Below are 19,491 nucleotides of genomic sequence, written 5' to 3' on the forward strand. Positions count from 1 at the left end.
GGCATTATCACCTTCATCTCATTCAGACGCTAAATAACCTAAGCTGTTGATAAAGCGTCGTAAAATAACCTACTAAAATTAAAAAAAAACTATCAGTTTTGTTTACACACACAAACATACACAGATATACAGTATATATCAGTGGTGCATACGGGATGTTGTACTTCTTGCAGCTCTCTATCTACTGATACAGTCAGTTTATGCAAATCTTGTCTAATTCCTCTTCCATAGAGCTCAGAAAACTACTATCAAGTGCAAACCTGTCCATATCCATAACGGTTTTTCCTGTTTTCTGACAAATCACTTTACCTGGAAAAGGCGAGTTTTGCATTTGATAGCCTCAATTGTTTTATATAGTTTTAATTTTGCTGACTTGGATATTAATTTACTTTTGAACAACATTTTGTTCGCAAAATATGCTTTATTTGCTTAGAGCAATTCTCTCATTTATTTCTTCTTCTATATTATTATTTTGGTTTATAATGGAACCTAAATATTTAATCGAATTTACTCCTTGATAACTAATATTTTCTATTTTAAGATCTTTTGTTGCTCTATTTTTTGTGTTATTGTTTAAATATTTAGTTTTAGCATTATTAACTATCAATCCATAATTGCCTGATTCTCCTTTCAATAATTTGAAAGTTCCAACTAATGCTGGCATATTTCTTCTGGTTATTATTATATGATATGCATATGCCATGCATTGTTTTAGTCTGGTATTTATGTTACCTCTTAGATCTAGTTGTTTTTTTTCCGCTGCATCAGAAATACACCAGCACATAGAATAAGTCACCCAGTTTCGGGAATGAAACTGCAGTTATCTTCGTTGAAATGTTATATACGTGTTTCGGCATACAAATAGAGAGTAGACCTATTGATCTATGACAAGACAAGCAATTAGTGTACCGTATCTTATGTGTCTATTAATTGTTTATGCCTGAAAATTGAATTAATCTGCTTATTACAAGTCATATATTTTTTGTATTGGTCTAATTTTTTATTTGTTCCACATTTCAACGCTACATGCTGACATAAAATCCATGGAATACAATAAATGAAAGGAAAAAATGAAATCTGTATGTCAGGAACTTGATCAGGTCTACATTTTTTACTTACCTACATTGAGTGACGTTTTATTTCCTTTAAAATAGGACCTTATGCAGCCAAGTACTATAGGTACTGGTACATAGTTTAGTTTCAAAGACAACTATGACCAGTGCAAAGGAACTGAATGAAGATGCTGGCAGCACTAATTGTGGTTGCAAATGCGTTGCTTCTTACTTTCTTTATGAAGACAATCACTTGTGATTCATGAAGGAAATTGTACAAAGTTACTTTTACTGTTTTATTACAATAGAACAGGGTAAGGTCTACTTCGCTACTAAAAGCAATATGGAAGAAGTCGTTGAACATCGGGTCAGGATGTAGGAGTTCGTTCATAACATTCCTAACATTGAACATCATGTCCATCAAGTTTTATTTTCTTGTTGAAGGAGTCTGGTTGGAGTTAGATTCAATCAGATTAACAGCATTTTTTTTTTTTCAAGAAAATATTTTTATTTTCATATCAAAATACAAATGTAACTTGAAGAAAACTAATTTCGGAAGAAATTCCTCTTATCAAAGTTTTAAAACAAATTTACCTTGTCTCAGAAATATAGAATTACAAAACCATTTTTTTCCATTTTTGTTATACGACAATTATTCTTCTTATTACAATAATGATAATGGCAGTAACAATCTAATTTAGGGCAACAAACCCTGTCACAGCTGCTTAAATACTAGCACAGCAATAATGTTTGAGATATATTGTCTAGTTCTGATTCATTGTGATGCAAGTCAATAATATAATAAGTAATAATTATAAACATCCACGTTAAGGTTAATATGAGGAACCATAAGAACATTACAAGGTACTATAGTCAGTTTCAGTTTAACAATTATCAAAACCGATTAACAATGATGTAATTGTCACAGATTAAAAATACATTATTTTTTTATTTTGATTTCAGCAGATTGAGTACCATACGAAAATTTTGTGTTGATTAAGAAAACAAGTCTAATCAGATTTTAGGTAACAAGATACAGCATCACTACTAGAGCTAACTTCTCATTAATTTAAAATTATGCGTCGTAAGTCCAAAAAGAAAACTCCAGGCGCTATTTACAAATATCATATTTTTATATGTCAACAAGAGAAAATTTTACTGAATAATTTTGAAACAGGAATATTTTTTGGGGAAGACGTATAAAATCATGACGAACAAAAGTTCGAAATATGTAAATACTGGTACTGTCTTCCAATCGAGTGTTACCAGCATTTTAAATTTTAATTCTATTTTGTTTTTAGCTAAAGTTGCTGACAGACAAGAAGGAACCTCTATAAATGCAACAACGTAATATCAGTGACTTTGAATAAAGAGTATTTAGTACATCAATACTTAAAAAAATCTTTCATTTTGTGTAAAAAAGGGTAGTAAGTGTTCACACGTTAATGCTAAGTTGAGAAAACTTGCATTTAACCTTCGTATGTGTGTATGAAAATTACCACAAGTCAAAAAAAAAAAAAAAATAAGCCTACCTAGTTTTTATGAGACACTGCCAACAAAACATAATTATGTTAAAGTATCTCATACAAAATATTTAAAGAAACTTTATGTCCAATGCAAACAGTTTACTGTAGACAATTAAGAAATTATACAGCATGTCACCTCATGAATAAAAGGAATTACATACCACATTCAATATACATACAGTAGCCAACTCTGTTGATGCTACTTTTTCTTTCGTGTCATTGTGATGTCTGAATTCCACAGAACCATTCAGTCTTTCATACATTCAAGTCAGTAGATTGAATATCAAGTGTAACAATACTGCTCACATTAACATTATATACAGCCACGAAGCTCAATACATAGTAAATATGCATCCATAGACAGTTGCTAACCACTAGGATCGCTAATATCGCCTCATTACAGACAATGCAAAATAGTAGCGACACAGTCTATTGTTCCTAGTACACTCACAACTCAAGCTTCGTGACTGTATATACTAGACTGTATTTTACATTGTCGTTATTTATCGCCATGGTCACATTGTAACAAAACTGATTTAGGCTATACTATACTTACAAAACACAAGTTGTAATTCCACCTTACTAGCACTATAAAGTTGACATAGTTGATGCCACGTTATCATTGTCAGGAAACATTTATTACACAATTAGAAGACATTTCGTAACTAAATTTGGTTTCCGTTTGACAAGACACTTATTTAGTGCAGGTGAAATCGCACCAATCGTGAGATTAACTTCCCACAAATGTCTTTAATGAATCCAAGAATACTGATTACATGGTTAGTCCTTTAAAAAGTATCAAGATAACAAGTTTTCAAAGAAATACACTATCTGCATATTTCTTCAAACGTCCTTTGTTCATGTAATCAACCACTATACCTCAGTTCAAGCAACATATTTCAAATTTATGTTAGCCATATCAGGCAATGAAAATTGTATAGGCCTACAAAAATCTTAAGATTTGTGCGTTTCATTCATCTGTGGTGTGTTGCGATTTCAAGAGCGATCCGAGAAAGGAACAGTGAGTGCGCATCAAATTTTGTGCGAATCTCGAGAAAAGTACTATGGAGACCCTGGCAATGAGAGTTGAATTTACAGTTATGACCCTGAGACAAGCAACAATCCCCCCAGTGGAAGAGCCTAATCTCATCAAGACAAAAAGAAAAAAAGGCGAGACAAGGAGATTGTGCACTAAGTAAGAATTCGTCCCAGCAAATCAAACAGTCAATTCCACGTACTACTGGGACATTCTGCGATGGTTTCATGCAAATGTGCAAAGAGGTCGTCCGAACTTTGGTGATTTTTGCATCACAACAATGCATCCTGTCACACTTCCTTGTTCACCAGAAACTTTCTTACCAAAAACAAGATGACTGTTGCCCCCCACCCATCCTACTCGCCTGATTTGTCACCCTGCGACTTTGCTCTATTTCCCTGATTGAAAATCAAGTTGAAAAGCCGTCGGTTCGACACAATTGAGATGATTCAAGAAGAAATGCAGTCAGTGATGTGGACACCCTCAAAGAACAAGACTTCTAGGATGGATTTTAAAAACGACAGCATTGTTGAGACTGATGTGTACATGCGGAAGGGGCTACTTCGAAGGTGATGGCGGTCATTAAGCCCAAAATAAGTTTTTGACCAGATGGCAGCACCAGTGCTGAATATTTTGGATATTACCTCGTATATATGGTGTACACAGTTGACTATGCATGGCAATATAGAATCTAAAGATTTCAACACATGTTAAAAAACCAAATTTGAAAGAATAACTGCGAACTGTTTACTGGCAGAAGAATGAGGGAAAAAAACAGTTACAATTCGAAAACCAAATCAATAATAAGTTATATACAAAATTTTAAGAGTTAAATTTAAGTGTAATTTGCATTTTTCTTCCACAAACCGAGAATTTAATTAAATGGAAATCTTCTTTAAGCAACAGTCTGACATTACGTAAAAAATACAAAGTAGTGATCATATTTTGAAACATTGGAATATAACCAAAATAGGTTAGCAACTTTCAAATAAAGGACCTGAGACTGGAATTATTCGTCTGAAACAAGCTAGATCAAATAGAATAAGCCAACAAATTGTAGTGTGCCCACGAGGCAGATAAGTAGGCCTACTTTTCGATAAGAAAATAGACTAAATGTCATTTGTAATTATCTTGTAATTGTGAAACCACTTTCGTATAATGAATGAAACATACAAACCTAAGAGAGGAACAATTACCATCTCAACCATTATACTCAAATATAATTGTTATTGATCTGAACACTATTCACCTATAGTGTTTAACAAATAATGAAAATACTTGCTATGAATAATTGGATATCATTCTGCAAAAAGCAACAAAACTTTCAATGTATTGAGAAACTGGATCCCATAGAACGTGATTTTCGAACAAGTATTGGCATCAGCATTCGTAATTGGAAAGGAAGAATTCGAATGAGCTGAATTTAACCAAGGTGTGCAACCATCCTTCTTGTGCGCCACATAATTTAAATTGTTATGAGCAAACGTAAGTATTAATATGAAATTTTAGTAAGTAGTAGTATATGATTAGTTTTCTATATACACATCACCTACCGATATACAAAAAGGAGATGAAGTTGAACTACCGGTATGATTCTTTTTATATTATTATTATTTAAAGAGGACATTGTCAGTTTATGCACAGTGAAAAACTAAGCTGTAAAGTAAATGCTAAGATAAAGTTGTGATCTAAACAATAATAATAATAAAGGGTAAATTGGATTGGAAGTGTTTGGAAAAAGTTTAGCTTCATTTTCATTCTATATGTGGATTGAAACCAGGATGTTGAGAAGGAGACAGAATAGTGGATACAGGTTAACATTGACTGAACCCCCCCCCCCCCCCCGCAATCATTCCTATTCACATCTTTACTAAATGTAGATCTACTGGAATGCTAGATTTCAAGCAGGCTAAAAGTTTCCAAATTGAAGACAATTGCGAAGGAATTAAAAAGAAAATAAGTCCATCAAATACAGGTCTACAGTACAAGTCTGATATACAGGATGTTTCATAATATTACAAGTTCAAACTACAGAGGTAAGTAGAGGACAATGAAACAAGGCAAAAAGTCCTGATAAACTTAGATCCAGAAACCAGTCATTTCCCAAATCTATGGGGTTCTATTATGTCTCGTTAGTACAGGTGCTCTGGGGTAACATAATAGCCGATATGCACTGGAAGAAGAGAGTGTTAAAATTTGTGCTCAATTATGAGTATGACCACCGTTCATGACAAGGTAGGCATCAAGACATTTTCTAGACAATCATACAAGCTCGAATATCCCTCGTGTGTTTCTAATATACTGACAACCACTGACATTGAGTTCCCGGGTTCTTTAACATTATCAACAGGACTGGAATACGCAAAATATTTCAAATATACCCTAAAAAATCCAGAGGATTCAAGTCTGGGGACCTGGGAGGCCATGGTTTTGGTAAGCCATGGCCAATACACCTATTGCGGAAGCTTGTGTGTAAGAACTCACAAACGCTCAAATGATATTGAGCCGGAGCTTAGTCATGTTTGTACCACAGCAGCTGCTTTTCCCGAAGGGGCACATCATCCAAAAGATTACGTAAATAAAAAATGGAAGTAAGCACTACCATTAAGTCTATCAGGTTCGAACATGTAGGAAGTGAATTCAGTTGGTGGCCACAGTGATGACATATCTTAGGAACGGACCTATGGTTTTTAGAACTTTTTGCCTTGTTTCACCGTTCTCTCGTCACTTCTGCAGTTTATATCTATATTTGAATAACACACTGTAATGCAGTCTAATATTCCAAGGATTTGGATGTAATGAGGAGATGAGTATGTTATCCAAGAGAAAACACCATTATTAGTGAAATTATTAATTTCAGAGTTTCAGTAAATTAGCATGCATAGAAAGATTCTGCATTACAATTTATCGCTAACCCCATTATTTGGAGTTGGTCTCGTGCCATTTCCATCCCCATTATTACTATAATGGAGCATGGTCGATTGTTTTGTTTCTAAATAGTTTACAAGTGTATGGACTTGTTAATGGTTTAAATGCAGAGAAGTAGAGAGAGAGAACTTAAATTTATGTACAGTAGTGCAAAGTCTGGTTTGGAAGTAAATTTCGAAAAAACGAAGTACCAGTATATGATTATGTCTTATGAACAGAACATAGTACGAAATGGAAATATAAAAATTAGAAATTTATCCTTTGAAGAGGTGGAAAAGTTTAAATACGAGAGAGGATCGAAAAGTAATGCACAACAATTTTTTGTAGCAACGTATTTAATAGGTAAGCAAAACGAAATAATGCAGAAAAAGCTACAGGTTTTACCTATTTTTCAACACATGAACCAAGCCTCTCGACACATTTCCCCCATCGTGACACCAGATTCAGTACACCTCATTCATAAAACTCCGTTTTCTGGGCGTATAACTACCTGTGCACGACTGATTTCATTCTTCATCCGAACCAAAACGTTGGCTTTCTAGGAATTTTTTCATTGGTCTGAAGAGTTGAAACTCAGATGGAGCGAGGTCTGGACTGTAGGGTGGGTGACTGCCGCCTCAATGCCTCTGACATTGGATGGTGTTGCAGCAGTCACTGGTCGGCCGGAACGTGCTTCGTTGGTAAGATTTACTCTGCCCTCTTTGAAGAACATGCACCACCTGGAGATGTTGCTATGGTCCAGACAATCAGCACCATATATCTCCAACATTTCCCTATGGATTTCATTCGGGCTTTTTTGTTTTGCTCAGAAAAAACGGACTACACATCACTGCTCTTCACAAGTAGATGATGCTAGCACACATTCTATCTTTACTCAGTAATTACTGCTTGTTCCACCAGGGCGACACTTAATCGAGCCATTGCTGTCTGTAGCGCAAGATTCAAACTAACTATCTGCAAACGTCCTAACCATAATAGTACTGTATACCGTAAAGAAATTGTTGTGCATTACTTTCCGATCCTCCCTAGTAACTTGGCGCAACAATAACAAATATAAATGACACTCAAAAGAAATTAAATGCAGAAAATAAATATGGGAAACGCTATTATTCGGTTAAGAAGCTTTGTCATCCAGTCTACTTTCAAACAAACAAACTTAGGATTTATAAAATAGCTGTTATATTGCTAGTTGTTCTTTATGGTTGTGAAACTTGAACTCTCACTTTGAGAGAGAAACAGAGGTGTTCGAGAATAAGGTGCTTAGGCAAATATCTGAGGCTAAGAGGGATGAAGTTACAGGAAAATGGAAAAGTTGCACAAGGAAGAACTGCACATATTATATTCTTCACCTAACATAATTAGGAATATTAAATCACGTTTGAGATGGGCAGTGCATGTAGCACATATGGGTGAATCCAGAAATGTATATACCGGTAGTGTTAGCTGGGAGACCTGAGGGTAAAAGGATATGATGCCAGGGACTGGATTAATCTTGCTCAGGATATGGACCGATGGTAGGCTTATGTGAGGATGACACTGAATCTCCGGGTTTATTAAAAGCCGTAAGTAAGTGCAAAGTCTTCTTTCCACCGTTTCCGACTCATCATTTGTCACTCTACAGTTTACCTGATATACAGTGGGTAAGCTACAATGCAGGTGAGAAGTATGTCCTTCAAACAATCTATTAGGGGTATATCGTGCTTCCAGTGTACCTAAAAATTAATTCAATTTCCCAAACAAGAAGTTTAAAATATAGGAATAATAATAATGTAGGAAATGTTTAGTTACGTTACTTTTTCTAATTTATAGAGGGATTCTTTCTGCAGAATGTAACCCATAACCTTTAAATCTATTTCTTAATTTTTAATATGAATGAGATACAAATGGAGAAACCTCCAAAGGCATATAATGAAAACAAGGTGTATGTTAAAATACTCTCGCAAATGAGGCTTTACTGACAATCTCATAACATTATTGCAGTAAATCTTGGACCAGTAGTTAATAACATAAAAGATCAAAAATTTTATCAATATACACCAAATGAACAGTTGTGATTTCAGAGTCAAAATCTGATAAAATTGAGAACTAAAAATATGTGTAATTTTCACTAGTCCACAGATCAAACTTGTACCAGTATAAAGAATTCTTGCAGTGCATTTCATTTGCACAAGTCAGTGTTTATTTCAAAATCAGATCATTAAAGCACGAAAATTTTCCAGTATACACCTTTGTCAATTCTGTGCATAATACACAGACATTCTTGTAGAAAATGTGTAACGTCATTCATATCTTTCAGTTCGATGTCAGCTATGTATATCCATTTATGTCAGCATTATGAACATTACCAGATATAGGCTATATTGTGGTCCCAAACAAACTTTGTAACTGCGTATTACAGCAATAATATCACAGGAGAAAAGGCTAAATTTAACAGCATGAAATGTGCCTTCAAATTCGCATTGTAACTAGTTTTTGCCTAGAATTCACTCTAGACAAAATGGGAAGTATATAATATTTTATATTACGATGGAAGAATGTCGGCATATTTACAATTCTGCCAAGAAAAGCAATTGCAACTTAAGATCAACTCAATGAAGTTAAACACTAAGGAAAGTTAAATAAAAACTGGGGTAAGGGGAATTCAACTGTTTTAATATATCACTAAACTAGTTTAATAGATTTCATGAAGATTTGAGACTAGGTACTGTATCAAATTTTCCAATTAACGAATGATTTATTATAATGTAAGATTTTTATAATTATCAATGTTAACTTCGACCAAACTAATTGTGCAAATTCTATCCTGCTACAATTTTAAATTTATGATATTACTGTTTTTGGGCAAAATTTGTTGAATAATATTCCAAATTTCAAGAAACTTTCAATACCAATATACATTTTGTAAATATTTACATGAACTTACAAGTGTCAATCAAGCTTCTGTGACACAAACAAATTATAAAAGAATGTTTCAGAAATGGACGCCAAACAGCTGCCTTCTAAAAGATCATTCATGAGAAAAGGGCCATGCATTAAGTGGTGATAGTATGGGCAATTCTAAAGCAAAAACATTAAATAAACATATTATGTCTTATTTTCAATGAGAGAAATAGCTATTTGAAAATAACAGGCATGAATCTCACATAATGGCTCACATTGATGCAGACGCAACCAAAACGACATTAGGTTGCACTATTGTCTTTGTTATATTGGCCATGTGCATGTGCGCATGTGTTACCAGTATACTTGGAGGATGTTTCTTTGGCAACACAGGTTAGTATATACTCTCAGCATGACAATATGATGAGGCCTTTGTACATTCCAGCTGTCTAATGATCCAGTATCTCAATGAAACCTATCCTGGGCATCGGATCGGTCATGATGGTGTCATTTCTTGGCCACTGAAGTCACCTGATCTTACACCATTAAACTGTTTGTGGGGTTGACTTAAGAGCGCAAAGTGGAAACAAGGGAGCAATTACTTGGCCACGTTTTAAATGATTATCACCACATTAAGAAATATTCGAACCAGCTCAAATTAGCAGCAGCAAGGTACCTGGCTACACGAGCTGCAAAGTGCATCGAGTTTGATTGTGGTGCTTTTGAACATGTTACGTAAAGAGAAATGAGCAATTAAATACAACAGGTAACAATTACTTAATTTACTATCACCTACATTGTTCATGTTCCTCGTGGTTTTGATTGATCTTGTCCAAAACCGCTGTGAATAAGACTTGTGTTTATAGAATGTTCCCTCCCCCCTCCCATTTAGAATCGCCCGTACTATAATCCCTCAATGTAATGGCCCTTTTTTCTCCTGAATTCCTCTGTAAATGCTTTGAGATTATCCACCCCTTAAATGAAATTCCCAATGAACATTGTGCTCATATCACGCTGTAAGAAAATTTTTACATTGTTTTTATAGTGTAAATGACAATATAGAATATTTTCAATTATCTTGACGAAACCGATATTTCTGTATGGAAATTTATGGTGAAAATAAAATAAAAAATAAGATGTTCCTGAGTCAATTTAAATATAAAACAGATGTAAAACAATTTGTTGAAGTTATTACCTACGAATTAAAGGTTACTACCAATAAATATCAAGCATCAAGAAAAACATTTTCAACACTGTAATTAACCAAAAATTGAAAATTCTGTCTCAAGTATTTAAGTATTACATGGTCATATATCTTCTGGTCCGCATCTGAAGATTAATATTTCTACATGACCCTTGAAGAAAAGTAATTGGGAATCGGTGGTTTATAAGAATGTAATCCTTAATTCCATCGAAGTGCAATTTCTGAGAAACATGGTGAAACGGACGGACAGACATTTATCAATTACATATTATATCAATAGAGGAAGGAGAGCTTGCTCCTGTACACAACGCGTCTCTAATGCAAGGTTCCACATTCCGAGTCTCTATCCATCATCATAAACAGACTTTATAACACTACCATACAACATACTGCTGCATTTCACCACATGTCCAGCATAGTGCTATGAACTACTACTATTTTATTTTAGTTTTGGATGTGCAGTGTCCGTGTTTTTATGCTCTTAGCTGAATGCAGCCGTTCTATTTCAGAACAAATCAACTAATGAAACCAAATATTTAATTTATAAAATTTAGTAAATATAATACAGATTCAATATTTCTTAATAAAACGAGATGAAATGAAGAAAACTTCATTAAAAGTTACTGTGAAGGCTTTGAGCTTTCTGATCCTAAGAATAATAGATTTGAGAAAATCGAGAAAACTTGAAATTTTAGACGAATTAAATTAAGTTATGAATTCATTTAAACAACAAAATTTTAACATCTTAACCCAGATATATATATATATATTTGAAATCTGAGACGGACTAAGAAAATCGTTACTTCAAAATCACAAATTTCTGCAGAGAAATTGTTAGCAAATGAACCTTATACAACTCGTAATGGAGTTGCACAACCAAACTAATTTTATTTCGAGTTTATCACTCTATATTTCTTGTATGCTGTGTTAATCGCTAAAAAGATGGAATAAGTGATGATTAACACAGAATACAAGAAATGTATACGTTAATACAAACACGCACATACAAAATCTCTTTCTCCACTGACAGGTCGAAATAATAAGCTGTAACGCCCACAACAAATTATCTAATACAAAAATTCTCAACCGTGTATCATTCGATTACTTTTAACTCTGCCAGTAAATTGACAAGTTAAATGCCGAAAAACTACATGTTAACATACAAAACCTTATCAAAACTCTAGAAAAATAAATAAACAAATATTAAACTTACATCTATGGAGACACGTTGATATACCTCCAAATATAGTTGTACAAATTTATAATGATATTTTTAAATGCAAAGTAACATCACAAATCATTTGCATGAAGTTGAGCGTTAATACCTGGTAACTGCGAATGACAACACACACAAATACAAGTTTAAAATGGATGTGAAAATAGGTTAATGTAAAATAGTAGTCTAAAATTACTATTCCATTATGTTACTAACGAACATCATTCACGAAGAGAACACTACTATAAAACCATGCTGTCATTCATTACAGATGCAAATTGATTTAAAGCTTTCGTTCAAAGTGTGGAACCAATGCATTACAACAGTTTCCATTTCGGAGTCTCAAAATTTTTCTCGGAATGAAGAGTATTCTAAATTTAAAGTGTAGTTCTGTTAAGGCACATTATCATGATGGTATTCAAATTCCTACATTCATACTACGAACTACTACTAAACACACACACATACACACTGTAAATAAATACAATATATAGTTTAAATAAAAACATCATACATAATTAAAGTTAATATCATAAGTATCACAATTTCAAAAACTCTACAAAGGTAAAAAATATGGTAACACGATTGCAACATCCTAGATGTGGGGATTCGAAACTCCCCTTGTAATTTTTCTTGGAACAGTCTGCTATCTTTGAGCAAATTCGTATAACATTTTATATTTGTGTAAAGCTTTATATATTAATATTGAACCAACAGTGTTAGTCTTTTAGTCTTTAAACAATATAGAAATATGACGTTTTTATACATAAATATTTGTCATGTAACGAATTCCTAACAAGTCCGTGTTGAGATCATGCCAAACTTAGACCGCAGCAGCAATGTTACTTACTAGAGTCGCTTCGAACCTTTGCGTTCAGCACCTGGTGCAGCACTCCCACAAAATCGGTTCTGACGTCTGTTGAACTCTGTAAACATAAATCCGCAATAAATTTATTTTATTTGATTTTATTTCTTTCACTCTTTATTCTTGGATACACTTCTTTTAACACTTATATGATCACTGATGATAGAAGACATAATACAGCTACCTACTATTATTCTAATTACTCTTTTTTTGTAGTAGGAATATACTGTTACTATCTGTGAAATTTCCCCAGAATATTATTCTAAAACTCATTACCGAGTGGATGAATGCAAAGTATATGAAGAGTTCGCGGGAAAAATGATGAATGTCACATTTCTGTTAAGGATTAGATAATGATCTAATTGAGTCTATAACTGCAAGATGTAGTGCTGTTTCTATAGAAAATAAAGGAAAGGATCACTGTATTCGTGGTGATAATTCTCCTTTTTACCATTTTTCATAAGAACAACATTAAATTTCGCAGTGATCCATTGAATTAGATAATGACACCAACCTTAAGAAAACTGTGACATTCATCGTTTTTCCCGCGAACTCTTCACATTGTTTTTAAGGTATTGATATTTACTATTTCTTGCATAAATCTAATAGCAAAATATGCTGAATTTAGTTTGGGGTTAGTTTCAATCAATCAATCTTCTTAATGTATCCAGCTGTTTGCTGACAACATAAAGTCCAATATAGTCCACTGTAGTCTATTCAGTTGTCTTTCACGAGAAATGAGGGGTATTTTGATCGATGTTCATTATAGATGCCTGTTGCTAGCAAGTTTGGGCCTAGTCTCTTTAATATAATTTTTCCAATTTAACACATTATCGATCTGTAAGCCAAGACATTTGGTTGTTGTTGTTTCTATTAGTAACCTGTTATTAATTATTGGGTTTCATATTTGCGAGGTTGAATTTTGACAGCATTTAAATTGGATTATTCTATTTTTGTTACAATTTAATACTAATTTATTGGCTGAAAAAAAAAATCACATTTTGAGGATAATTACCTCTGTTGAGGATTGGAATGCGTTGGAGTTATTGGCTGTAATTGTGTCATCTGCAAATAATACGGGATAACCTACGTCTTTTTTATTAAGGGGGGGGGGCAAGATCATTAATATGAACACTAGAAAAAGTAGGGGATCTAATATTGATTCTTAAGAAATTTCATTATTAATAGTTGCCCAAACACGTGCAAAAAGTGTTACAACTTAAAGGAGAAGCCTTTCCAGCATGGCTAACCAGGATCACCTTAACCAGCCGCCTTCCTAGGAAGAGGCCCGTGCCCTGAGGGGACATTATGGGCTGAATTTTAACTTGAACTAGATTTCATAGTTGCATTGATTTCGACTTTCTGTTTTCTATCTGTGAGATATGAGTGAAACCATAGGTCTGCAATGCCTTTAATTCCATAATATTCTAATTTTCCTAGCAGCATATTATGATTTATACAGTCAAATGCTTTGGATAAATGAAACAAAATCCCTCCGACTTGTAATTTTTGTCAACTGCCTCCAGAATTTTCTCAGTTAAACTAAATGTTGCATTTTCCGTGCATTTATTTTTCCTAAATCCAAACTGTTTGGGACGAAAATGTTATAACTTTCTAGATGATATAATTTTTTATACATTACTTTTTCAAGGACTTTGGAGAAGACTGGTAGAAGTGATATGGGTCTGTAATTTTCTGGAAAAGTTTCTCTCTTTTTGAAGATAGGAATAACCACTGATTATTTTAACAACCAGTGATTATTTTAATACATAAATAAAATGCGTACCGATAAAGCAAATGTGACTGTAAAATTTGTCTGAACCATTTTCAAAGTACGTACATTTAAAAAACCTGTTTGCAATTGGATTTTGTTTATAAATGCTTTCTTCCATTATTTGCTATATTGATTGACTTCATAGATTTATTTACTTTCTAATTACCGGTACTGTATATGAAGTATTGTACTACTACAAAATTATTATTTCGAGATTTTCACGGAAATACACGTTTTAAGCATCTCCAATATTGAAGAAGTAGTTTCGGGCATATAGTCTCTTTATGCAATTTCTCCTGAAGCACTGGAAGAATTTTGTTCATATTCACTATGCATTTCTAGGAGTCTATTTATCTGAGAATGATGCATACAAAATACGAGGGATATCGGAAAATAAGTTTCCCCTAGTCAGTTCAGGGAACTTTATTGACGAGATACTAGATGATGTGGGTAGAAAGAAGCATTAGTCGTCTATTTTTCTACATAGTCCCAACAGACATTGATGCATTTGTCCCCCGCTTCACGAACTTAAAAAACCCCTGTTGGTAAAAGATCGTGATCTGGGTGTGGACAATGATTAGGAGAGAGGAGATCCGTCAATGCCGAATGCTACTGCGAGACACTGACATGACTAATAATGCAATTCGACAGAAGAGACCTGGTCATCTCACAGTAGGAGTCATCGTTTTTTAAATGTTCTGCATTTTCAGTCAGTCACAACATTCTAAAATGAAGTTTGTAAGTGTCAAATTTAAACTTTCAAGACTACACAGTGGATACACTTCGTATCTATCAAAAGATACAATTTTCAACTTACCAGAAATTATCAAAAGTAACTTTCGGCGAGCTCCCAAAGCAGTCACTCCAATTTCACGGAGATCAGAGTCATTGAGTGAAGCGAATGTAGTTAGATCTATTTCATGATTAGAAAAATGACCTAAAACACACGAGAATATCAACATTAAAAACATTACAAAGGAACATGTACATTCCATTCAAAATCATTCATGTTCATTTAACAGAATTATATATCTGGTGTTCAGAGGTGTGGGGAAAATAATTTAGACCTCCGACTGAAGATCTGCGAGGTAAAAAGCCGTCTGTAATTCGTCAAGCATAATTTTACGAGCTGAACTAAAGGGAGGGGCTACTCATCCATTAGCACTGGTCATCTTGATGAGTTATAGACTGAATTTGGTATAATTTTCCTCTATCCAATACCTAATTCCCTCTTTACCCTTTCCTATCCAGTCCTCTGACTGAACTCTTACTTTCTTCGACCCTGACGGCATTAGAGCATTCGAGGCCTAGGGGTTCATTTCCCTTTCCTTCCTCCTCTTTCTACTTTTCTGTTCCTAGTGCTGACCTGCTATGGCACTAAAATCGTCCTCCAGTGGCTTAAGGAGGGAAAGCTGGTGATCAACAAGATCTCCCAGCTAGGTCCAATGGACCCATCGACCAACAGCAGGTGTGATCCTCCATACATTCTGGGGGTTGTGTGTGAATGAAGCAGCCACCAAAACGTTAAAATATGGTGTTCACTTAAATCGGCTACAACTTGCCATTTAATTCCAATATGAAATGAGTACCATTAAGGTAAAATTATACGGAGGTAAAATAGTCCCCCAATCAGACCTCAGGGCGGGGACTACTTTAATGGTACAGAATCAACTAAACATCTTACAATGGAATACTGGCTGTATAACAACCTCAAAATCTGTGCTTCAGTGGCTGGTCATGATAATATCTTTGAAAAATATTGGAGTGCAAGAGGTCAAATGACTTTATTGTCAAACGCCTGGCATTAGAAAACAACAACAACAATTCGTCAATGGAGAAGCAGAAAGAGAGGCATGAAGATAAAAAAAACTGTCAGAAAGAGAGAAATGAACAGAGTTGAAACAAAGGAGAATGGACTGAATAGAGAGATGGATGAAGAGGGAGGTGGACAGAAATGGAAGAAGGGCAAGACGGACAGAGTCGGAAAAAGGGGGAAGATGAACAGAGAATTAGAAAAAGGAGAAGATGCACAGAGAACTAAAAAGGGGAAGACAGAAAGGGCTGAAGAGGGGAACTGGAGAGAGTTCAAGAGAAAAAATAAAAATATAAGGAAGAGATTAGAAAGAAGGAAGATAAGGATGGTGACTATATAGACAAATTGAGTATGATTTAGGAAGCGACAAAGATGTAAAATACCATATAAAGTAATAAAAATAAAAAATTCACAACAAAAATTGAACAGATACCAGTGCGTATAATGTTAACAAGGATCTATACGAGGGAAAAGTATGAAGCTAATATTGTATTTACTTGCGTAATTTCTCTCCCCCCCCCTTTTTTTTTAATTCTGAGGCAAAAATTGAGGAGAAAGAAACTACATTACGGCTACAAAATATTGAGAATAATCTAGTCATAAATAAATCAAACAATTCATGTAGTAATAAATCAATGTTCAATACTGAACAGTTAAAAATATACACACATATGCATTTGATAATAATGAACAATTTTGTGGTTTTTCTCTGCTGTATGTCAGTTCTAATGCCGGCAGCGTGACTGTCTCAGATCATAGTATTAAACTTGCTCATAAAACATTCGTGTCGAAATTAATTTATTAATTACGTAAAGAAAATAAACGTACATGTATTTTACGTGCACTACTTTCAACAGACAACAAATTCAGATCATCTCCCATGTAGCCAGAGGAATCATACACGTTTTTCGTTATAGAAGAGGTAATCACTTTTAACATAGGATGTTTAAATGAATATGAAATAATTTTGATCAAATAGTAAAACCAGGGTACATTTAAGAACTGTAATTATACATATTTATATAATTTTATTTAAGAGATTAATTTCAATGTCTGTATGTTCATAAATGAAAATATTTATAAAAGGATCTGACGATAACTATAAAGTTGAAAACATTTGCCCAGTTAAAGAAAATTTTTAAATAAAACATGACTACTTATTAAATTATATCAAATATAACAGATAAGTTATTGACCAACTTTTAAAGTTATTGATTATTCTGGTTTCTTTAGCACATTTGTGCCTTAAACTTACGTATATACTTTTCAAGCCCAAGGGTCGTGAGTAGAGTAACCATATCTGGAGCGTTCAATGCAGTTAGCTGGTTTACAGTAGAGGTCGGGGTGGAATCTAAATAGTTACTTGTGCCCAAAGACGGGCCCTCCAAGTCTGCAGTGGAGTTCGGAAGCATCGAGGGCGAATATTGGTTTGGACTTGCTTCAGTGCCAGGAGTCTCCTGCAACCAACAACACTAATGCAATTAGTTTACAGCTTCAACTTGTGACCAGCTAGCTGCTGTAATGCTTAGTTCTGAAACTTCTACTGTACTTTCGCTATTGAAAATTATGTAAAATTACGAAGCACAAGTATCTTTCACACACCAAATTTACAAAGCTACATATTGCTGGTAACAAGTAAGTTTCTCTCTCCCCAACTTTCTTGACGATGAAAGCGCTGAATGTTTAAGCATCAATGAACAGCAATGCAAAAATAACTAAATTTGTACTATGATTAACACCATGAGTCGCAAATAACACTAGTACTAATTTTTTACCAAAGGCCACCAGAATCATTATTGTATCTACATTGAAAAAGTAATGGTGGACCTGAATATAGAATTTTGCTTTTGTTCATATTCATTCATGAATAAAGGCATCTTTCATATGGAGTAAATCTGCTGCAAGTTTTCAAACATATTAGTTTGAGACTCGATGAAAGCTGTACATCGTATTTTTTCTACCTTAAATCCACCTGAGCCAAAATGAATTCCCGACAATTGGGGGAAGAGACGAAGTATGATAGAAACCAAACCAAATCAAATCAAACCAACCCAAACCACAGATGATGTTTCATCAGACATTATGAACTGTATCTCGAAGGTACCAGTAATTCGTATAAACATTATGAATTAATTTCAGTATTACTCCAATGCAACAAATGCATTCGGGTGTAGAAGGTACAGACATCCAAGAACTAAACCAAAAAAGAAGTTTATTACATCATGTATTGGGGAGGCGAAGTTCTCTTGCTTGTGGTCCACATTAGGTGCAGGGCTGGACTGACTGAAGCCGTAGCCAGACCACGCAGATGTTGGTATGCGCAGGTCCCCAGGCACCGGCTTGTTGTTCTGCATAGCTGCCAACGTAATAACAAATTATCTCGATCATTTCTACTATTAAAATGGACGAATGTTCATAACAAACTAATAATTGAAAACAACATTACTGGTTATACAAGAAATAATAGGTTAATCTTGAAATGATCATACCAGTGTCCAGTTTGCAGAAAAATAATTAAAACTATCCCATTAATAACAAAAGAAACAATGCATAATAGTGAATGCTGCAGAACAAGTGAAATAAAATTTATATTGAACCATCGTGGGTGAATGAGGAACAGTCAAGTACCCGACATTAGACAATATAAAGCTATATATATATAATTATATGTATTGAACCATCACTCCCAGTTTCAGTTTTTGATCTGTTGACAATAATTATTACACAAGGCTTGTCCTTGATGCGAACAAATTTAACTTTTTTGTTCTGCAAAAAGTTCTACAATGCTACATTTGTTCGAATCAAATTTCTGCACATCTGAAGGACAAAACTAAAATTCTTTCAATCTTTCATCATCATAATACACTGCTCTCTTAAACTGACTGAGCATATTGGCAATTAAATCAATGACTTTCCCAAAACACGCTATGAAATGTTTCATATAAAATAATTTTTATCTCCCAAAGAAAGCAAAATCGATCAAAATTCTATTAAAATTTTGTTTGAAATATCTCGAAGAATAATCCTCTTAAATTAAATACATTACTCACGGTTCGTTGTGTATAACCACTGCGACACAAGACAATGTAAGAGAGTAAAATGCATTAATGATTAGCTGACTCACGATGTGCCTTTACTTCCAGTTTTAAAGGGCAGATTGGCACAGTTCGAAGCCATTCCACGGTGGTTGAAGCATG

The 19,491-nt window shown here is 34.1% G+C and overlaps 1 protein-coding gene across 1 annotated transcript in view; it reads right to left on the minus strand.

Moving 5' to 3' along the window:
* Positions 1-1,992: 1,992 nt before the first annotated feature.
* Positions 1,993-19,491, minus strand: part of BicC (protein bicaudal C) — a 104,420-nt gene continuing 86,921 nt past the window's right edge. The window contains exons 13-16 of the mRNA XM_069843982.1: positions 18,514-18,650; positions 17,550-17,751; positions 15,299-15,418; positions 1,993-12,768 (exon numbers count right to left, since the gene is read on the minus strand). Of these exons, the coding sequence (XP_069700083.1) occupies positions 12,692-12,768; positions 15,299-15,418; positions 17,550-17,751; positions 18,514-18,650 (536 nt within the window). The 3' untranslated portion in view covers positions 1,993-12,691. The remainder of the gene's footprint in view (positions 12,769-15,298; positions 15,419-17,549; positions 17,752-18,513; positions 18,651-19,491) is intronic.

The sequence above is a fragment of the Periplaneta americana genome, chromosome 13 (assembly GCF_040183065.1).
Source record: "Periplaneta americana isolate PAMFEO1 chromosome 13, P.americana_PAMFEO1_priV1, whole genome shotgun sequence".
Taxonomy (NCBI): domain Eukaryota; kingdom Metazoa; phylum Arthropoda; class Insecta; order Blattodea; family Blattidae; genus Periplaneta; species Periplaneta americana.